We start from the raw sequence: 23,305 nt of genomic DNA, 5'->3' as shown, positions 1-23,305 counted from the left end.
AGCTCTGTACTAGGCAGAGGGAATTCCTCTATAATTTCTTCATGTCACAGTCTTATGTTTCCATCCCTACAGATAGGAAAGTGTGATACAGTGAAAAAAAAAATTGTCCCTGCCACAGGGTTCACTATAACCTACTGCTTTTTGTTCTATAAACCAAAGTGTTTTTATTGCCTTTTTCCTAACTCTCATGCCATTCTTTCATTCTCTCTGCTCACTCCCTACAAAACTTCAGGATTCAGTTCAATTTTTGACTAAAGAATCAAGTCATCCCACACCAAGGGGGCAGAGAAGCAGAGAACTTTGCTCTTTCTGGAGACTCCCATCATTCTTTATTTCTCTTTCACTGAACTTTCTTTCTTCTCTTATGAATCTTTTCTACTTAATCTCTGATCAAGGGATATTCCCAGTCAGCTTTCCTATGCAATTTCTGTAAGTATTCCTTTGGATGAACAGGATCCATTTTTTTTTTTTTTAAGTCGGAGTCTTACCATTTGTAACTATGTAATACTACAATTTTCTAAATTCAGTCTCCTTTGACAATTTTGTGAACAAGGCTTCAATGGTTCCATAAAAAGGAATTGAATGTAAGTTTGATGATTAATTTTATGTGGTAACTTGGTTAGATCATGGTACCCAGATCTTTGGCCAAACATTACTCTAGGTCTTTCTATGAAGGTATTTTAGTTGGCACTGACATTTTAATCAGGAAGACATATATATGAATATATGTGTGTGCATGTGTGCACATCTGCATGTGGTGGGTCCACATATATGCATGCACGTGTGTATGTGGTGGGTCCACATGTATGTGCACCTGCACGCAGAAACCAGAGGCCAACTTTCGGAGTTGTTCCTCAGAAGCCATCACCTTGTTTTCTGAGAAAGGCCTGGAGCTCCCCAAGCAGGCTAGCCTGGCTGGCCGCCAAGCCCCAGGGATCTGTCTATCTCCGTGTCTCAGTGTGAGATTCACAGGCCTATACCATCATGCCCAGGTTCACAAAGCTGCTGGGGCTCAGACTTAGGACTGGACATTGTACAGCACACTTTACCCCAGTTATAAATTAGGAGAATCTGAATAAGACAGAGTATCCTCCCTAATTCAGGTGAACCTTTTCGATCAGTTGAGGTCTTGGCAGGGTTAAAAAAAAAAATCTGTCCTACCTCCAAGAGTGAATTCTACTAGCAGACTATCTCTGGACTCAAGTTTTAATAATTTTCTACATCAGGTGGCCTTTGACTCATTTGGGAGATTCTGAATTTGCCAATGTCTAAAACTATCTCTCTTTGGGTCTACGCTTAGTATTCACTCTGTGTCCCTAGAGATATAGGCTAACATGTTCTAAGCAACATTTTTGTTAAGAAGCTACATTACTCCCAAATACCACTTATGGTTATCAATTGATAGTATGGCTGATTAAATACAATACAGCTGACAGTGACACTAAATCAACAGAATGATAGTAAGCAGTGTCGCCTGTTATAATAAATTTCAGTTGGTCCAAGTGCCAAGAAGAGGCTCTAAAGAGGACGTCTTTACCACACCGCCCTCCATTCCCCTAAGGCTCAGAAGAGGTGGGAAGACTGCTGGAGCTGGAGGACGTGGTGAGAGCTGTGGGATGCTGTCTGCTGGACACCACATGACCACCTCACTCACCCACGAACCACAGCAGCTGTGGGTCCCTGAACAAGGTCAAGGCAGAGAGAATGCCAGCACAGATGGGCAGCAGCTCTCCAGGCCCCACCCCTTATTAGGGAGCTATCAGCACTGATGGCTGCTCTGCTCAGGGAGGGAGAATCTTTTGTCCTGAGGGTGTTCCCACTGGTAAGTTTCCTGTGTTACAATAGATCGCCCCGTACCTATGATGTACCAGTAATACTAACTGGATTTAGTGGGCTATCAAAAAAGAAAAAAAAAAATGAAGTTGCGGAGATACATGCTAGGGGGAGCTGAAGTGGGGAAACTGGGGTGTATGTAATCACATTTCATACATGTGTGCACGTGTATGAACTTAAAAATATGGAAAGTAGAATAAACAAATACATTTCAGGTTACAAAAGCCACAATTTTGTAAAGGCTCCTTTGAAATGCACTCCTGAGTAAAAACTGCCAACTGGGAGACATGAGAAATTCAAGATATTTTGGTTACTCTCTACGAAGAAACAAGCTGTGGTGGTTTGAATACAGGCTCAGGTGTTCCAACACTTGGCCCCAGTTAGTGGTGCTCCTTGGAGAGGTTTAGGAGGTGTGGCTGGTGGAGGAGGGTGTCACTGGAGTAGGCTCGGAGAGTCTGAAGACTGGAGCATTTCTGGTTCACTCTCTGCTCTAAACCTATGATGAAGGAGGCGATCACTCTCCTTCCTGCTCCTGCAGCCATGCCTACTGCTTGTTTTCTGTGCATCAGATGGACTCTTACCCTCTGGAACAGTAAGCCCAAATAAACTCTTTCTTCTATAACTTGTCTTGATCATGGTGTTTTATGATAGCAACAGAAAAGTAGCTAATACACAAGTACTTGTGTTGGTTTAAGACAAAGAATTCCAAGTACTTGGAAACGAGTAAATGAAAAAGTCTAATCCTTATGACTCTCTTAAATGTTATTTCACTCCATGGGTAATATCATCTCTGTCAACACTAGTAACTGCTGGAGTTAGCCCCTCTTAACCTAGGCCCCACTGTGACTGCACTAAGTAAGCACTTACCTCACAGACTGTGCCATCAGCCTCCCCTGCTCTAGTCTGAGCCTCCAAAAGAGTAATCCGAGAAAAGAGTTTTTCTGAAAGTCAAAAAACAGTATCTTTAGGGCAATATATGTTGAGCATTTGAGAAAAAAGAGATGTAGTTGTACCAAGGCTACTTGAGGTATCAGGCATAATACAACTCAGTATGATAATGACTATGAGAGAAATATTCTGAACAGTGGAAGGCCCTGAAAGGCCACAGGTGCAAAGACGTGAACTGGGGCACTCACTTTACTGTATAATCTGGAATTCTGCCTTAGTTTATCCATTCTCCTACTGTTTGAACTGTGCAGTTTTGTGCAATTGCACGTACAATGTTCTTAATCTTCAACAGATGTTCAGACACTAAATTTTAGCACTAGAAGGGAGCTTATGCAATTCCCATGACCAAATGAGGAAAACAAATGAGGAGGTTACAGATCTAGACAGACAGCTGGGACAGAATCTTAGCACACAGCTCTAACACAGGCTATCAATGCCTTGGAAGAGAAAACTATTGAACACTGGTCCTGGAGATACTGCAGGAAGCTTATGTTCTTCCTGATAGACTAAATACATAAAGAAAAAGATCAGTTTTATCCAACATCTCAATGCCTTATCATGATCTACTGGGGCTCAAATGTTTAGCCTCATACCTGATCCTCCAACCTCCCCTTGCACTGCCATTTTTTTCACTCTACAACAGAAACTCAGAGCTTCATTTTGTTCTGTAAACACATCAAGTTCATTCACACACCACATTTGTTCTGCTCTTTTCCCCAATTAAATGTTCTTTGCATGACTGCCTCATCTTTAGTCATTCAAATGTCAAGTTCCCAGAGAGGCCTAGCCTGACTTCTAATACTGCCTTTCTCTTACCACAAGATATACTTGCAGGACCCTGTTTCATTTTTATCCTGATATCTGTTACTCAAAAATGTTCTTTTTTTATACACGTTTATGGTCTGTCTTGCATTCTAAAATGTTCACAGCTGTATCTTCAGCAAGTAGAATAATGCCTGGCTATAGGAAAGGAAGACTATTCATGAAACCTATGAATTCAAAACAGTACTCAACACATTTCATTCCCCTGAGAAAGCTGTATAGCTGTAGAAATGACATTGCAAAAGTGAGATAGAAAAAAAAAAAACAAAAAAAAAAAAACATGACACAGATGGAAAGGTAATTTATGATAGCAGACACAAAAGCAACTACAGAAAACTCTTAAAGCCAATGACCCCTGAGGGACAGAGAGTGGAAATCACAGAACCTGCACAGCACGTGCAAATCATGTGAATGGATAGAAACTGCTTGTAAAATGGTAAAATAAGTATCAAAAAAAGTACTTTAAGTGGGTTAAATAATGAGCTAAATTTGTGGCTTTACTGGCAATGGTGGGAATATTTTTAATAATTATGTATTTAATAATGTATAATTTCCAGGTAGGAGCTAAGTGGAAAACTATAAAATGGTTGCATGAAAATATCAGATCTAGTTTTGTGAAGTTTACATAGTGTCCCCTCTGACTCCCACACAGTACAGCACAGTAGGCAGATGCTTTAGACCAATGGTTTTCAACCTGTGGGGTGACCCCTTGGAGGTCTAATGATATCTTCAAGGGGTCACATCAGACATCCTGCATGTCAGATATTTACACTACGGTTCACAACAGTAACAAAACCACAGTTATGAAGTAGCAACAAAAATAATTTTATGGCTGGGGGTCACCACAACACGAGGAACTGTATTAAAGGGTTGCAGCATTTAGGATGCTGGGAACCACTGTTCCAGATGAATGAGAGCAGTAAAACATCACCACATGTTAATACTACTGAACTAAGGAGGTTCTCATGAAGCACGTGATGAAGAGAAGATTTGTCTGAGGCATGCCTTCATTCACAAGTCCAGAAGAATAAAATGCTAATATACTCAGCTCACTCCAGCAAGGTTTTTACTCAGAAGCTGTTATTTGTCAGTTGTTATTAAGTTTAGGCAAAGCAAATTAAAAAAAAAAAAAAAAAGTTCTCTGCCCCTAAAAGCTCACACCATGTCTTTAGAAAGCTTATAATAAAAAGATAAACGCATAAACTGACCATCCTAATACATCAGTAAAGGTATAAAGGCTTTTATAGGCACACAAAGCACTTAATCAGGATGAAGACTGAATTCCCAAAGAAGACAGTGTCTTGGGTGAGGGCTGAGAGAGGAGTGGCCAGAATGAGAGGAGGAGGAGTCCAAGCAAGGTGTTGACATGACAAAGGCCAACGGAAGTCTACCTCTAGCTTATTCTCATTTTGCTTTCCTCATTTTTTCCTTTGTTTTGCCCACTGAAAAATTCAACATCTTAATAAAGTCCAACTCGGTCATTCTAGGGTCATTCTCCCTAGAAGGTATCTCTGCCATTCCCAAACGAATATAAACTACTCGGAAATCCTGCAGCATTTGCAGTGTATAGCAGAAACTGTGACAGTGATACAGGCACCAGCACCGTGCTCAGCGACCTGGTGTGCACTGGTTTTATCTTGGCAACTTCCAGCTCTGCTACCTGAGATCCTGAGAGCACAGCATCAATTCCATGTAGGCATGCACAGTGTTAAGAGCAGAGGCACACACCAGATAAGAAGACAGAATTACGGTTTTTATTTATACATACCATTCTCAGCTTTCAGCTCCTCCAGCTCTACAGAACTTTGGAGCAAGGCTTCCTTTTCATTCTCTAGCTCTACCACTCTCTTCTGCAAACAGGTGTTATCCTCTTCCATGACTACCTACATTGTAAAAAGACAGCAAATTAGTGATTCCCCCCGTGCAAGCTCTCACACTGATGCCCAGAGGGCCTCTAGCACATGTGCTCCAGCCACGAGGATGCATCTACTCCTCTGCTTGGGGAATCTTTGGAGATTTTTTTTTTTTTTTTTAATTCTGAAGATAGAAAAAGAAATAAAATACATCCTATAAGCTTCCAGTTCCTTGGGTTTTGAATCCAAGACAGAAGCCTGCATTACAGAGATAGAAATCCCAACTCAACTGTGCATGACAGAACATTTTAAAACTTCACAGGCAGTATCTGAGATGAGAGTTGACTAAAGCCAGCAAGCGGCAGGGCCTGGAGGAAGATGAACACGAAGAGAGACTTCTCAAAATGAAGAAGAACTGTGATTTCTGTATCATTGGGTTTTTTCCATTTACAATAAAATGTTCTTCTATTTATGTATCCAGAATGCTTGTCTCTTGACAAGAAAGAATCTATATTAAATCTTTATATATTTTTTTTGTCTTTTTACACATTTTTATCCTGCAAGGGGCTTATTTTATACAATTTCCATGTAATTTCATGGAAATTTCCATGGTAGGCTATAGAGTTTTCACTTTCAAGTTTCATGCTTGATCATAAACCTTTGCTGTTGATTAAAGAAACTGCAGGACATATGTTTAAGGTTTGGGATGTCTATCTAGAGGAAGATTTTTAGGTTGTACTATACAAAGCAAATAAAACTCCAATAAAATAGCTACAGGCACTCTATCTTGAACAATAAGAAAGCCTTGGGGAGGAACAAAGCTGCATTGTGTGTGAGGTAACTGAACAGAGGAAGAACATCAGTCCAGTCAAGAGGCATTAATTGCCTGTATAAATTCCTACATTCCAGGTGAACAATGAATGATGCAATGATGGGGCTGACTGAGGGGCTCTCTGCCACAGGCCAGAGTTGATAAGCATGCATCCATGCTACTGGCTGATAAAAAGTAATCAGAATGCTTCAGAATTTTAGAGCCAACAAAACAGAACCTCCCAAACAAAATGTTTATAGCAAAAATACAAAAATCACCCATGACAGAGAGAAATAGGAAACTGTGATTCAACCTCAAGGAAAAATATAAGCAACAGAGTCTAATTACAAATGATGCAATCTTTGGATTCACAAGCAAGAATTTGTTTATTTATTGTAGTGATATCAAACCCAGGACCTTTTGCAGGCTCAGCAAGTACTGTCCCATTTTTGAGTCAGAGCCTCATAATACAGCTCAGCAAAATGGCTCTGAACTTGAGATATCCTAAGTTCTGGGCTTACAAAGATATGCTACTATGTCTGGCAGCAAGCTAGGATTTTCAAGATGATATTATATCTATGATAAGTCATAATATGTTAGAAATCAATGAAAAGACAGGAACCTTTGGTACAGACGAACAACTCTAAAATGCAAAGGTTAGAATAGAAAATCACAAACATCAAATGAATATATCTGTCAAAACTCATGGTGTGCTTGTGATTTATGCATTTAATGGTTTGTAAACCTTACCTCAAGAGAAAAAGAGGAATCGCTCAACTAGCATACCTCAACTACTAACAAATCCTAAAATCTAGTCAATAATACACATGCTGAAATATCTGGAGAAAAAAAAAGGTCCTGATGTCAACAGCCTACTGTGAAATTTATAAAACATTAAGAAGAACTGATAGACAGAGATAGACAAAAGGATAGCCAGTAAAGCAAAAACACAACCTCCAGGAGGGAATGTGAGCATTCAGCATGAAACTGATCCTATCTGAATTGCTGGAAAAGGTCTTATGTTATTTATTTATTTATTTACTTATCCTTGCTGGGAAGCTGCTTTAACACCTTTCAGGATTCCATTCAGTAGACTTATACCCTAAAAGCATTTCATAGGCAGAAAATGCACATTTACACTCTCTCTGTAATACTCATTAGACTCTTCAATACAACACATATAAATAGATCATACAGAAGTCCATTTACCTGTATGCCCTCATTATAAACATCTGGTGAAGTCTGAGATGCTGTTTCTTGTTTTTGCAAGTCTGGTTTATTTACAAATTGGCTAAGTTCTTCAGATTTTTGCTGGAGTTGATCTAAGGAAAAGAAAACAAACAGATGTGACACCTGAGGAAACAAATCAAATACACAGCAGTGAGATCTGTCTCTACTCTGAAACCCTGAAGGATATACCACTTTGAACTTGACTAGTTCAGCTACCTTAATTAAGATTATAGTACCAATTACATTTTATACTGTTTGGACCAAAGAGCATTTCAGTAAACTACTTCCTCCAAATGAAAACTAAGCACACGGAATGCTACCAAGTCACAAAGAAAAATGAAATCCTGTCATTTGCATCAAAAGAGATTGAACAAGGGACATCATGTTACATGCAGAAAGCCAGACAACTGCACATTTTCTCTCCTCTGCAGGAACTAAAGTGGAAGAGCCTCAGGAAGAAGAGTGCTCACTCGGGACTTGGGAGGGGGAAGGGCATGAGAGGACATGTCGGGAAGGGAGGCTGGAGGTTTCGAACACACACCGCTTATCTGTAGGGAATTCTCACACTGAATGTCATTAACATGCACAACTGATAATATGTTAATAAAGACAGGCCTTTCCTTTTTCCTTTTTCCACCTTAAAAATGGCCTTGGTGGGGCCAGGCATGGTGCTGCATTCCCTTAATCCCAGCACTCAGTAGGTGGAGGCAGGCGGGTCTCTGAGTTCCAGGATAGCCAGGGCTACACAGGGAAACCCTATCTTGAAAAAGCAAACATAGAAAAACACCAAACTAAAAAAACTTACAAACAATGCAACCCCCCCCCAAAAAAAAAAAAAAAAAAAAGGAAAACTGGCTTTGGTGGTTTATATGTTCTTCACTGTCCATTTAAGCACTATGGGCCATCAAGGGTCCCGGCAAGGCTTAAACATGAACATGGCTCAGGGAAGGGGACAATGTACTTAGATATTTCCCCTGGCCCTCTAGATTTTCTGGTTGAAAACCTATTTTTTAGTACTTGTTTGCAAGCTATTTTTTCCTAAGCTCTTTCCTGGGCATGCATAGTCCCATCTATCATCTACACTGGTATGCTGAAGAAGACTGGAGAGATGAATTATTGGTGCCAAGGGAGTTGCACTTTTTTATAAACTTTTAAACTGTAAAACTTCTAGAGTTATTTTCGATTTTAATAAAATATTTCAAAATGTTTCATAAAACCTGTTTAGAGAAGTTTTCTCAAAAGGAAGTTATCATCTATAATAAAAGCAAGAAGCTCTACCTTTAGACTTATGAATGACTTCTTGCAATTTAGTCTGCGTACCTACATGTGGCCTGAGATTTCCAGAAATGAATCCCAGTCCTACTCATGCCAGTCATGCACTCCTCAGGTCAGTTGCGTTCACACTCGACTACTCAGTGCCCAGTGCATAGCTGACCAGTTTCCAGTACTGAGATGACAATGTTAAAAACACCGTGACCTGAGAGACAAGACCAGGCTAAGAAGATGCCTTTTATATCCTTCTGACCTTGCCACTAACAGAGCCCTGAAAGTAGCAGGTACAATCCACTAAGGGGCTAGAGGTGTGGCTTTCAAAGCCACCAAACACTGACCTTCCAGCTGCTGCATGGCCTGGGCTGACTCGGCAGCCTGTTCCCTCTTCTCCTGGAGCAGTTTCGCATTTTCCTCCTTCAGAACATCACAGGCAGACTGCAGTTCTTGCTCCGTCTTCTGAAGAGTCAAAATGTAAGCTGTCTTCTCTTCCATTTCTGCTTTATGCCTTTGCTCGAGAGCACTGTACTGGGTCTCCAGGTCAGCCTGGGCTTGGCCGGCTCGCACCAACTGTCCCTGAAGCTGCTGCATCTCTTCCTGTAGGTTATGGAAGGATAACTTCCTCTCTGCCACTTCAAGTTCTACCTTTTCCATCAGGACCTTGGACTCCTGTCTTTCTGTTTCCATGGTGTTCTTTAACGTACTATGTTCAGCTTCCAACTGCTGTAACTGCTGTGAAAGAGCCTAAAATCAAAAACAAAACGTGAAGCATCACAGTACACCTCCTGCATTCTTCCACTCAGGGGGCACACTGATGCACCCCTAGAAGGCACTCAAGGGCGCTGAACTTATGGAGTAACACCCGCCACGGTTGGTTTCTAGACACTTTGGACTGTTTGTACTCATGTTTACCTTGCTCAGTAGTTCTTCAAATTTGCCTCTCCCATTAGAAAACAAGCTCCGTGAGGGAAAGAGGCATGCCATTTTATCCTAGTCTCTCGCACCAGCACAGTCTATGGCAAATTGGACTCAGTTCACAACAAACCAATCAAGCCAGTCCATACCCTGAAGGAACTCAGGGTCAGGCACCAAAGCAGGCTGAGCACCACACAAAAGCACAGATGGCACTACAGGAATTTCTGGGAAGAGAAGAAGGGAAGAGAAGAAGGATGGGCTACAGCGGCCTTCCTTTAAGAGACAGGCAAATCATCTAAAAGTTAAAAGTGAGCTATCAGCCAGGCAAGGAGGTACTAAAAATGGTACTTCAGAGCTAAGAAAAAAACATGACTACCAAGGTAGTTTGGAGTCAGTAGAGAGAAAAACTCCAGTGATAGAAGGAGAGAAGGCTGGAAAAATAACAGTACAGCTTTGTAGACACCCTATCATTAAGAAAAGTGAGATCTGCTCTTTGAGTAATAAGAAGACTGATCACATAATTTTTTGAGACAACCCTCTTCATGGAAAAAAAAAAGCAACAACCCCCAAACCAAACACAAACAAACAAGCAAGCAAGTAGAGTTCTTTATGTGAAGATATTCCCTGAACAGAGCTAGGAGCTGACATTATTGAAGTATTGTGCAGAGTCTAGAATTAGGAGACTAAACCAGCAGGACTGATAATTAATAGTAGGGATTAAAGAATACAAAAGAAACAAGGAAGCTTGAGTTTATTCTTTTGAGTGAATAGCCCATAAGAGAGTAGATATGGTTAAAATATTTTTAAATGTGGTTTTGAATTGGATATGTAACCATTAAACCTATTTGTAGGGTAAATGCAACATTTCAATATGAGGCACACAGGTATGACAATCAGATCAAGGTCCCTGGCACGGCATGTCAGCATATATCTTTTGTTGTGTTGGGAACATTCAAAATCTTCTCTTCTAGGAGTCTGAAACCTCTACGGTCAAACGCACCTGTCCCCTGTGCTACAGATGAAATGTTGTCCCTCCGATCCAAAGGGACCTTGTATCCATTTATCACCTCTTCGCTCCTTCCTCCCTTGCATCCTTTCCAAGCTCTGGAAGCCACTATTCTGTTCTCTACTTCGAGATTAGCTTGTTCAGTTCCATATGTAAATGTGAACATGTGATAGTTGCCCCTTGTATGTTTAATGTGTTTCACTTATTCTTATTTATTATTATACACTTATTATTTAATGAATACGTCCTGTATTCATTCTCTGTTGCTGCAAAAACACAGACCTTCATTCCTTTTTGAGGACTGAGCAACGTCCCACTGTGTGCATACATTACGTTTACACTTTTATTTGTACTAGACACCCACTGGCTGGCGCGCAGGCTGGCTCTTTATATCTCAACTGCTGTGAACAGCACTGCAGCACACAGGAGAGTGCAGGAGCCTGCATCGTCTGGCTACGTATCCAGCAACGGGAATGCCAGACCATGGCAGCCCTGTGTCCGGTCTTCTGAGCTACAAAGAATATGCTTTAAGAAGGAAGGTGATGCTTTTGTTTTTTGTTAAGTTCTTAAGCTTGCTAAGCTTGTAGGTTAGCCATGTGTCGCCAGACAATTGTATGCACACCAAAAACACTGGGGAGAGAAATAGTCAGGAGATCCCAGTGGCAGGGGAGATAGTCACATCTACTATTAAGAGGGAAAGAGATAAGTATGTACCAAGTAAGATGACTTGGCTGAGGCTAGTCCACTAGCAAGTACTGTGTAATGGGCAGGAAGAGATGCCTGTAAAGGAAAAGTAAATGAAAGAAAAGCTCCCGACAGCTAGGAAGAGAACCGAGATGTGCTCTGTGCAATGGGAATACAATGAACTTTGAGGACGCTTTAAGAAATAAATGATAAACAGTAACAAATTCCAGCCAGACACAATGGCACAGGCCCAGAATCCCAGCACATGGGAGAATCATGGATTCAAGGGCTGCCTGGATTACATAGAAAACCTATTTAAAAAAATGAATAAATAAAAATAACGAACAGACAAGGAACAAATATTGCAGAAAAGTCTAGTAAAATAAGGCTTAAAAGACTCTCGTTAGATTTGAGAATTATAGGTGCTTCGTGATTCTCTGGAATGACTTCAGTAGTGTGGTAGTAATTTTAGCTACCATAATGTCCTGTGCATCTTTATATGCTACTCCATGCCATTCTACAAGAGGTCCTTTATATAAATGCTACTACCCTTAGTTTGCTGACAGAAAACCTGAAGCCTGCCAAATCCACCAGGGGTGTGTAGGAACTCTCTGTGCCTGAGTTTCTTTGTTTGTGATGAGAGAACAATGGTACCCACTACAGCAGGGAGCAGTGAGGGTTCACAGTGCACGAACTGAGACAGTCTGACCAAGGTCACACAGACACAGCCATCTATGCACCGATGGCTTAGTAAGTACCACAAGGAAGGCTAGACACTTACTGTCCCAGGTCACCCAGAGAGGATACCTAGAGTCAGGTTCAGGCTTTGTGAGGATGAAGGGAGGGGAACTTTTCTACACTACAGAGAAAAAGCTGCCTTAAGAAGCATGCTGAAGATTAAGGAAGGAGGATGTGGCTTAGTTTACCAGGCATCAGACAGCACCCAGGTAAACAAACAAAGGCTGTGTCACTAGAGCCAATTCTGCATTAGAATTTGGCTACCTGGATATAATGATAGGACTAGGGCACAGGGAAGCCAAAGGTAGGTAAGAGGAGCCCAAATGTGAAGCATGGGCCCATACTGTATAGCAAGACAAAGGGACTATAATGCAAAGGGACTATTGCATTATAGGATCGCTTCAACGGAGCAGGAAGTTGACCAAAGTAGAGACCATACACCAAATACAAGAACTACTCAAGACAGTAAATGGTAAAATGAAAAAGAAACTCACTAGAGAAAAATAGGAAATCCTTCAGAAACATTCTAGAGCTACAGGGATGATGGAAAAGTGCAATAAAGATGCAAACCGAAAGCCCAGGACAAGGAGCTGTGTTTGCTTTACCACTGTTAAGCACAGAGCGTTTGCTGAAAAGAATGACTAGATGGCACCAACCCTCTGCAGGCTTACAGGCTTTTATACCTGCCCCCCACGACCAACCAGCTCAGGTGGAGACGAAGCCTCCCCCAGCAGACAGTGGGGGCAGACGGTACCTGGTTTCTCTGCTCAGCCGAAGTCAGCTCCTGCTGCAGCAGGTCTACAACCTGAGCACGGCCCAGCAAGGCTTCTTCATGTTCCTCGAGCTTCCTCTGCATCACCCTCAATTTCTGGAAAGGAAACATTTCCGGTATAGTTACAGATAAGTAAGGTGAGTCTTTGCCTGCCGTCCAAACAGTCATGTGCGCTTGTGCAGCTAGTTGCAGAGCGTGGAGGCTAAGAGACCAAAGAGTGGGCACCAGCATGCCATGGCCCATCCGGCAGCAAGGGAGTCTCCAAAATGCCTTCTCCAGAGTGTGGCAACAACCAAACCCAAATGCAAGCAAGGCCTTGAATCAGGGAGCCTACTACACTTAAGGTAAAGCGACACACACTCACTTTCAAAGTTATCTAGTTCCTGGCCTGTCCCTAAATAAGCATAGGTAACGTGCATTTCTTACCTACAAAAGAGAGCAATCTGTATAGGCAAAAACCATTTCTCTTCTGTTTTCAATCACAGGGCAGGCACTTGAAAAATACCCATTAAATCAATAAATCAATATATATAGTCAATATTCTATTATTCAAAGTAATGAACTCTGAAACTCCATGTGGTAGTACATTCTCAAAAGACTGCTCAGAACTTGGAACAAGTTTTCACTCAAGACCAAACAGATGAGAGGCTGGAAAAGATGGCACAATTGGCAAAGTGCTTGTGAGGGCCTGAGTTCAACTTCCAGAATCCACATAAAAACTCAGGCCAGGTGGAACGAGCCTGTAATCCCAGCTCTGAGGTGGAAACAGTATTCCTCAGGCTTGCTGGCCAACCAGTCAGCCTAGCCTGGCCTAATTGCTGAGCTAGGCTGACGAGAGGCCTCAAGAGCTAAAAACAAAAAAACAAAAAAAAAAACAAAAAAAAAATCAAGACAAATGGCTCCTTAGGAAGGAATGACATCCAAAGTTGTCCTCTGGCCTCCACACACGTACAGGTGTGCATGCACACATGTATGTGTAAACATGCATCTGCACATACATGAACATACATCAAACACAGATCAAACAAAGTACCACTACAGCACCTTTCTTTACCACACAGTCCCACATTCTAAGTACATGTGAGTTAGTACGTGGTAAACTCCAATACAATGAAGTCAATTTTCAGTATCTACTCAATGAACTTAAAAAATACTGATTTGATAAAGGACATTGTGGCTTCAAAATCATTTTTTATCTCCATTGTTTTGTTTGTTTGTTTAAATACAAAACTGACTTCATCAATTTGAAGTTTTGGATCAGGTTTAGAGCAGGAATGGTAGCTGTAAGTCGGCAAATGAAACAGAAATCAGCCCATGGCTCCCACGTATGTGGGGACTCCCACTAAGTCCCCAAGTAAATTCAGGTTTAAAGTTCCAAGTTCCAACCTGATGCAATAAGGAAAAAGGGAAAGTAAGGACAAGACAAAAAGATGATAAGCAACAAAAGACAGGGGCACCAATGAGAAGCCATGGAGGCCACGTGGAGAGCAGGGGGCAGGGTAGTGGCTAGAGGGCGGCTGTGAAGTCATGATTAAACATTGACTAAAATGACAGTCATTCCGCGGAGTCTGAGCAACACACCTGTTGCATCTCTGTCTCCACATCTGACTGGGCCACTAACTGAAGCAGCTCATCTTCATGCAGACGAACCTGTGTTTCAAAGCGGGCGTCTTTCTCTCGGACCACCTGCTGCATGGAACTCAACTGAAGACACACACCAGAGAAACTACACAAGTTACACTCCAGAGGATTTCACAGACAACTCATATAGCCTACTCTCCAAAGACGGGCGCACAGCACTGACTGGGAGCTGCTCCCTAAACCTCAGCTCAGAATGCCAAGGGCCAGAATGTTGGAAGAGCAAGAGGCCCAGCAGTAACTTCAGACGTGAGAGAGAGCCTACTATCAAATTCAGAATCAACTCATATAATTTTAATTAGAAATTTTCTTGGATACTAAAAATGCTTTAAATATGCAAGAGTATTTTTCTTATAATTTCTGAAAAGACAGAAAATTAAACACAAGAGTGAAGTCAGACTTCTGGTAACCCCTGGTACTTCTTTCAGTATCAAACATGCTCAAAGAGTCCCAGAACTTCATGCCTGTAAAGATGCTCTACGAATAGAAATCTATTCTTTTTTGTTGTTGTTGTTCTGTTTTCAAAGATTTGCTTTGATTAAAGAACAGGGTATGCTTACAAGGGCACACTGCTTCCCTAGAAAGCTGTGTCCGGCTGTCATTTCCCGCAGGCTTCCCTGTGATGTGCTGCTTTCTTCTTCTCTGCCTTTCCCAGCTCTGCTCCCCAATGAGAACGACACTTATCTAGAGTACTGTGTATCTCTCAGGTTCTGTTTAAATCCCATGTATAACTTCTATAACTGCCATGCTCACAAACTAAGTTCTTTCTCTCAAAATACTTTGATACTAATATTACTTTTATAATTTTCATTTTTTGAGACGGGGTCTTGCTGTGTGGCCTGGGCTAGCCTGGGCTAGCCTGGAACTTGCCATGTAGCCAACACTGGTCTCAAACCTGTGATCTGTACACTTTAGCCTTCTGAATGCTAGAATAAGGACTTATTCCACCATACTTGGCCTTTGGAATTTTATTTGGAGTGGCTTGCTCCATGATGAACCTGTTAACATATTCATATCTTGGTTGTCTTTGTTTCAAGCAGTTTATGAGATTAAAAAATGTGTAACATTTTCCTACCCTATACTGTATATTAAAGGCACAACAGAAGCTACCAGGATGAATTTATCAATTTCTGGATATATAATTCTAACTGTGTATATAAGCATTGGCCATTTCTAAACAGAAGATACCCCTGTTATCATTATATGTAATGACTAGGATCAGATGTATATGTGTCCCATGTGCAAAAACCCTCCAGGGTTAAAAATGTGTCATGATCCAAAAGTATTCTCAAAGGAGAACTATGTGGTAGGGTGTCAGGCAGGAAACTGAGAAAAACAGAGAGTTAAGGGTTCGAGTACAAACAGGCTGACTCTGGCTCACACTACAGCCATTAGCAAGAAATTTCATATCCTTTACCATTTCTTTTTTATGTTCTTCAAGTAACTTTAAAGCTAAGATGCATCTTTCTAACAAGACTTTATAGAAACAACAGAGCTAATAATTTGTATTTCTTTTGGTTTATCTATTAGTCTCTTTCTGACCCCAGCACAAGTCCACTCCTAAGAGACAGAATCTCTGTGTGCTATTAAAAAAAGGAGTACTGGAACTAGGAGTCAAAAACAGTCATCAATAAAGCTATAGCAAATTCATCAACATAAATGTCCCGGTGTTTCTTATTACTGTATGCACCACCCACCATACTTACCATACTTCTAATTTCTTCCCCTGTACCCTCCTAACTTTGACTTTAGCATCCTGGCTACCATGCTTTTACCCAGCAAGCTTTTGAAAGTGACTGCTGGGACTGACTTTCCACATGACAACACTGGATCCCATGACACTTTATTCTAGTAAAGGTGCCATCATCCTACCTGTGCAGCTTGCTCTGCCTGTGTTTGGCTGAGCTGAGTTTGCAAAGTGCTAATGAGTTCTTCCTTTTCTTGGAGCTGCTGCTTCATCAGCATGAGGTCTTCCATCTCTGCAGAACTCTTATCCAACTGAAGGGAAAAATACTCACTTAAGCAAAGGGGTTGGCATTATTAGTTCCTTGACTTCCTCATTTGTCTTGAACATCTACTGTATTTCCTTCTAATTTCTACTTTAGCACAAAAAAGAATTCCACATACTAATTTTTAAAGTATTATTGAAATGTCAAAATTTGTCAGGAGAAGACAGAAGCGATAGCAGCACTGTTTTCAATATCTTTGCTCATATAGTAAAGAGACAAACTAAACAGTGAATGGAGGAACATGGACAATATTGACAACATAGGTAGGAAGATACCCTACCAAGCACAGACTGCAAACAAGTTAAGGGCAAACCACGGAAATCTGGATTTGTTTGGCTCGAGAAATTGTATGATAGCTGGGAGTGGTGGTGCACACCTGCAATCCCAGCACTCAAAGGCAGAGGCAGGCAGATCTCTGTGAGGCCAGTCTGGTCTACAAAGCGAGTGAGTCCAGGACAGCCAAAGCTACTCAGGAAAACCCTGTCTCGAAAAACAAAAAGAAAGAAAGGAAAGAAGGAAGGAAGGAAGGAAGGAGAAAGGAAGGAAGGAAGGAAGGAAGGAAGGAAGGAAGGAAGGAAAAGAAAGAAAGAAAGAAAGAAAGAAAGAAAGAAAGAAAGAAAGAAGGAAAGAAAGAAAGAAAGAAGGAAGAAGGAAGGAAGGAAGGAAGGAAAGAAAGAAAGAAAGAAAGAAAGAAAGAAAGAAAGAAAGAAAGAAAGAAAGAAAGAAAGAAAGAGAAAGAAACCGTGTAATAGACAGCAGCAGACCTCATCTGATCACCCTGGGGGGAAGGGGGCCGGGATTTACAAGGTAGCCAAGAAGTATTTGTTGGAATAGATGGTAGCAGCATTGGAAAAGCTGCAGCACTTCCTATTCTTTGACTTGAGTAAATGCAGGGCTTCTACAGGAAGGAAGACAAATAGGGCTGAGGTAATCTAGATCCTCTCTCTGATATCTTAAAACTGAGTCACGGGGCTCTGTTCTGAGACACAGATTTGCAAATACAGTTAGAAGAAACTGCTAGGAATGACAGAGCAAACTGGTTGACTATCTGCCTTGCATGGTCAAGGCCCTGGGTTCCAGCTCCAGCACTAGCGAAAAAGGCTGAGTACAGTGACATACGCTTGTGAATTGAATGAGAGTTCATGAGAGGCCTGGGCTACACAGTGAGACCCAGCCCACAACAAAAACCAGAACAAAGATAATATAAAGAAAAAAGGGAAATTGTATGAATATGCTGCATAATTTAGTATCAACTAACTGTTACATGAGGCTAAAGAAGTCTTAAAATGTGATGCCTCCAAAAGTATTTCACTTTAAGTAGTATCATTTAACTAAAATTTAAAGATTATAAAATATTTTTTATTACATAGTTTTGTTCTGGTCTGACTACATGATATTATCAGTTATATCAAATAATATATATATATATTTTAAAGATGTAAGATTTTTCTATGTGTGTGTGTGTGTGCGTGCCTACATGAGTTATGTGCACTGCATGTATACAGATGCCTGTGGAGATCAGCAGGCATCAGATCCTCTAGAGCTGGAGTTACAAGTGGTTATGAGCTGCCTGACGTGGTTGCTGGGACCTAACCTTCCCTGCAAGAGCAGTAAGTGCGCTTAGCCACCAGCCATCTCTCCAGGCCCTCAAGTAGGAGGTTGCCACGGTGGTGTGCAATGGCCAGTGTAAACAAAGTTGACATCAATAAGCTGATTCAGTTTGAATGATTTTTTTTTCTGTACTTGTATGTAATATTGTAATGTGGTTTTTGAATATGCATATAACATCAGTAATAGCTGCTAGCAAGATAAATGAGAATAAAATATAAAGTTAATTATGATAATTGAGTAATTTTTCTAATTCAAAAGTAAGCATACAGTTTGAAGTTCAAAAGGAAGGCAGACTAGTGATTTAACTAATTCCTGTTTATTTCACTGAGCAGATGCTCCACAGTGCAGATATTCATCTGCTGATGGAGAATGAGTTGACTCCAGTGTCTGGCTGTTAACATTGGACCATGCTGGTACAGATCTAAGTGAAGGGAGGGAGGAGGCAAGCTGCAAATCTGAGAAATCTAGCTCCTGCATGTTTGAATAGAACAACAACAAAAACTACAAAACAGAGTCTATAAATTTTTTTCCCTAAAACACGCCTAAATGTTTAGAAAAACTGATTTCACACAAAAATAGGGCTAGAAGAGGATCCAGTCCAAATGCCCTATGAGAGAGTTAGCAGTGGCTCAGTGGCTCTGAGCACTTGTTGCTCTGGCAGGGGACTCAGGTTTGGCTTCCAGCACGCACACCCATCTACATGTCTAGTTCCAGGGGATCTAATGTCATCTTCTGACTTCCATGGCCACTAAGCATGGATGTAGAACATGCACGCAGGCAAAAACATTCACACGTAAGACAGAATGACTAATTATATAATATCATTAAATAGCCAGGCCTGGTGGCTCACACCTGTAATCCCAGCACTAAAGAGGCCGAGACGAGAGGACTGCTATGAATTCCAGGGAAAACTGGGCTACAGCCTGACACCTTGTCTCAAAACCAATCAAATAATTATGAAGTCTAAGGAACAGAACAATATGCTGAAAGAAATTATAATTTATTTCAGAGTTAAAAATGTTTAGAAAAACTGTATAGGACATGAAAGGAAAATCAAAATTAGAAATGTTTAAAAAAATGATAAAATTCATGAAAAAAAATTGATATAAAAGAAAGCTCATTGATATAAGAGAAAACACAAAACAGAATGCCTTGAGTTAAAGAAGAAAAAGTATCTTAAAAACAAATAAAAAATAAATACTTCATACAAGTCTTTGACTTGCTTGGTTGGAGTTACTCCAAGGTACTTTATATTTTCTGTAGCTATCGTGAAGGGTGTTGTTTCCCTAATTTCTTTCTCAGCCCATTTGTCTGTTGTATACACGAGGGCTACTGATCTTTTTTGAGCTAGTTTTGTATCCAGCCATTTTGCTGAAGGTGTAGGAAAATTGGGAATTGTACTACCTCAAGATCCAGCTATACCACTTCTAGGCATATATCCAAAAGATGCCCCACCATTCAAAAGGACATTTGCTCATCTATGTTCATAGCAGCTTTATTTCTAATAGTCAAAGTCTGGAAACAGCCTAGCTGTCCCTCAACTAAGGAATGGATACAAAAATTGTGGTACATCTACACAGTGGAATACTACTCAGCTATGAAAAACAAGGAAATCATGAATTTTGCAGGCAAATGGATGGAACTAGAAGAGATCATCCTGAGTGAGGTAACCCAGAAACAGAAAGACAGGCATGGTATACCTTCACTAATGAGCAGATATTAGCTGTATAATATAGGACAGTCATCTACAGACACACAGAAGCTAAACACTAAGGAGGACCCTAAGGAGGATGCTTAAATCTCATTCAGAATGTCAAACAGGATAGATACCAGAAGCGGTGAAAGAAAGGAAACAGGATAGGAGTCTACTATAGAAGGTCCTCTGAAAGGATTTATCTAACAGGGAATCAAAGCAGATGCTGAGACTCAGGGCCAAACTTGGGCAGAGTGCAGAGAGTTTATGGAGGAAGAGAGGAATGGGATTAGAGGGACATGGAAGAGACAGGAGCCCCACAGGAGACCAACAAAGCTAAAGGATCTGAGCCCATGGGGTCCTGCAGAGACTGATGCACCAATAGAGGACCATGCATGGAGAGGACCTAGATCCCCTGCTCAGCTGTGGGCAATGCTCAGTCTCCATGTGGATCTCTGAGGGAGGGGAAGAGGGGCCTCTATCATGAACTCAATTGACTGCTCTGTGATCACTCGCCCCTGGTGCAGCCTTGCCAGGCCATGGAGGAAAAAGATCTAAACAGTCCTGATGAGACTTAACAAGCTATGGGCAAATGGCAATAGTGGAGTATTCCCCCTTTCAGTGGACTAGGGAAAGGGGATAAGAGGAAGAGGAAAGGAGGGTGGGACTGTGGGAGTTGAGGGAGGGGGCTTTAACTGGGATATATGATAAATTAATTGTGAAGAAAAAATATAAAAATTAAAAATAAATAAATACTGAAGATAAAGATAATATAAAAGTTATCAGAAACTGAAATCTGCAAGGAAAAAAACAAATGCTGTAAATCATGTGAACCACACACGGAAAGAATATATTGAGTGTGCTCAAATATCCACTGAGAACGCCACACACCAACGCAAACTCTAAGACAATTACTAGACTTGGAATTAAGGAAAAGAGGGAGGGACAGGTAGGGAGGGCTGACTAATGGGAGACAGCTACTGCCTATCTAAAAAGAGGCATTTACCATCTATGCCCATTGGCCATTAGTTATTTGTTGAGCTAATAATGATGAGGTAACTCACTCCTACCTGCAAGGCTCGTTTGGACTGTGCCTGGTCCAGCTGGGCTTGCAAATTGCTAATTAATTTCTCCTTCTCCTGGAGTTCATGCTTTATTTTTTCTACTTTCATCTCTTCTTCCATATAACTCTTATCATGCTGAAAAAGGTCAATAGATTAAAGTCACTTACTTAAAAGTTATAATTAGCATATATTTTATCTTTTACAATATTGGCCCTTTAGAGACATTTAATTTCAGCTTCATTAAAGAGACAGGAACACTCAGGAGGCAGAAGCAGGAGGATCTCTCTGAGTTAGAATCCAGCTTGATCAAGAGTGTCAGAACAGCCAGAACTATGCAGAGCAACCTGTCTAAAACAAATAACAAACCCAAACAATGACAAGAGCAAGGAAAAAAAAAAACAACTAACAAAAAGCAATGAATTTGGGGCTGGAAGGTAGCTCAGCTTAAGAAAGCTTGCTATACAACCATGAGGACTAGGGTTTGTATGCCAGACCCAGAAAACAAGCCAGGGGTCCCACAAACACCGGTTATTCCAGCTCCAAGGGATCTGACACCTTCTTTCCTTGATCCTTCTCTCTCTCTCTCTCTCTTTCCTGTCTCCCCCGCACCCAAACACACTGCACTAAGTTTACCATGGCTAAAGGGTCACTGGGACTGACTGGGACTGACTGGGACTGACTGGGACTGACTGGGACTGACTGGGCATCACTTATTTAACAGAGAGGAAGACAATGGTATAAGATGCGAACACTTTGAAGGCCTAAGGGCTACGGAAGAAGTAAGCAAAAATTTTAAAAAAAGCAAGATATAAAATAGACAATTTAAAAATCTAACAACATGACTCAAGGGAGGTTTGAAAGAACTTGGAAAGAAAAAAAGTCAGTGCATGCCACCACAGCCAGGGGAAGAGTTACCATAGGAACCATGAAGGAGGAAAATAATTCAGACAAATTACCTTGCTTTTAAAATCAACTGTGAGAGGCTAATTGTTTTGCTTCTCTTCTTTCTCATGCCCTGCTGTGCTAGGAGCTAAGCCTACACACACTACACAGGTGCTCTTCCACTGAGCGACAGCCCCAGTGCCAACAAAAGAAAGTGCTGTCTTCTGAGTGATTAGTCCCTGTAGGGCACAGCTAAGCACGGCACTGGGAAGAGCCCTCAAGGGCTGCGGCTCTAGATCTGAGCCTGAGCCCAGGCCCCTGTCCCCTCCCCAGGAGCTAATGTTTCTGAGAATAATAATACAGCGAGTCAGAGTGCAACAGACAAATTAGGAGAACAAAAAGATGTCGGTGTGCAGTGAGTGACACACCTGCCCCAGAATAATCTGCACAAATGCTCCAAACTACGGGTGTTTTCTGTTCTCTAAACAGATACCTGAATGCGACTCTGAGTGGCGAGCTGAGGAGAATGCGCACTGGCGCGCTACCACACTCCTTAAAGACAGCTTAGGTCCCTCTGCGCCCTGACTACACACTGCTTTGTGGTGACAGCCATAGCCAATGGAGCCTCTGTACAAGGAGGCCAGGGTGATCCCGGCAACTCAGCCACAGCTCATGAGACATTAACCCACCATTATTTGCTTACAGAAGTAGAAAACATGCTGTATTAGTTAATGAATGAAAGGATTTCAGAGCAGGGCAAAATCTTAAGAGATTATAGTTTTGTTTTAATTTATTTTTATTTATTACAGTTTATTCACTTTGTATCCCACCTGTAGCCCCCTCCTTTATTCCCTCCCAATCCTACCCTTCCTCTCTCTTCTCCTCCCATGCCCTTCCCCCAGTCTATTGATAGGAAGGTCCTCCTTCCCTTCCTTCTGACCCTAGCCTATCAGGTCTCACCAGGACTGGCTCCATTGTCTTCCTGTATGGCCTGGCAAGGCTGCTTCTCCCTCAGGGGGAAGTTTTTAACGTTCTAACCAATAATCAAACTCATCCACAAAGTATATGTTTCCCCTCTGTCTCACATTAGTATTTATTTCTTCCTGTCAGCCCTTTAAAATTCTGACAGTCTGGGTAACCACTGCCCAGTCAAGCCCACATTTTCTGCCAGCCTTTGCTCTCCCTGTGTGGCCTTCAGTCCATAAAAACCACAGGATGGTAGGACAGGGCAGCATTGCTGTGTAGATGCTCAGCACAGACCCACTACATTGGAGGGCTCCTGGCTCAGGAAGCGTCAAATCTGAGCCCAGTCCTCATACCTTGGAGAGCAGCTCCTCTGCCTGGGGCTCTGCAGGCAAGGTGGTCCCTCCTTGAGCCTTCATTTCTTCTATTTGTTTGTTCAAAGATGTGAGCTTGGCCTTTGCGTGAAGTTTTATTTTCTTAACTTTGTTTTCAGCAGCTTTTCTTTCCTCCTGCCATAGAGCAATGAAGACGAGAACTGAATTCACCAGCTACCCAGCACACTTA

The 23,305-nt window shown here is 41.5% G+C and overlaps 1 protein-coding gene across 4 annotated transcripts in view; it reads right to left on the bottom strand.

Moving 5' to 3' along the window:
• Golgb1 (golgin B1) overlaps positions 1 to 23,305 on the bottom strand; it is a 55,195-nt gene that overhangs the window by 22,052 nt on the left and 9,838 nt on the right. Inside the window, exons 4-12 of one of the 4 annotated variants that reach the window (XM_060370349.1) lie at positions 23,098 to 23,250; positions 20,903 to 21,031; positions 16,392 to 16,517; positions 14,463 to 14,585; positions 12,864 to 12,977; positions 9,108 to 9,510; positions 7,477 to 7,589; positions 5,372 to 5,486; positions 2,701 to 2,774 (exon numbers count right to left, since the gene is read on the bottom strand). In XM_060370349.1, coding sequence (XP_060226332.1) covers positions 2,701 to 2,774; positions 5,372 to 5,486; positions 7,477 to 7,589; positions 9,108 to 9,510; positions 12,864 to 12,977; positions 14,463 to 14,585; positions 16,392 to 16,517; positions 20,903 to 21,031; positions 23,098 to 23,250 — 1,350 coding nt within the window. The remainder of the gene's footprint in view (positions 1 to 2,700; positions 2,775 to 5,371; positions 5,487 to 7,476; positions 7,590 to 9,107; positions 9,511 to 12,863; positions 12,978 to 14,462; positions 14,586 to 16,391; positions 16,518 to 20,902; positions 21,032 to 23,097; positions 23,251 to 23,305) is intronic. The other 3 variants (XM_060370350.1, XM_060370351.1, XM_060370352.1) reach the window with 3 other exon arrangements.

Source organism: Meriones unguiculatus, chromosome 17 (assembly GCF_030254825.1).
Source record: "Meriones unguiculatus strain TT.TT164.6M chromosome 17, Bangor_MerUng_6.1, whole genome shotgun sequence".
Lineage (NCBI taxonomy): Eukaryota > Metazoa > Chordata > Mammalia > Rodentia > Muridae > Meriones > Meriones unguiculatus.
This window is presented reverse-complemented; position numbering and strand designations above follow the sequence as displayed.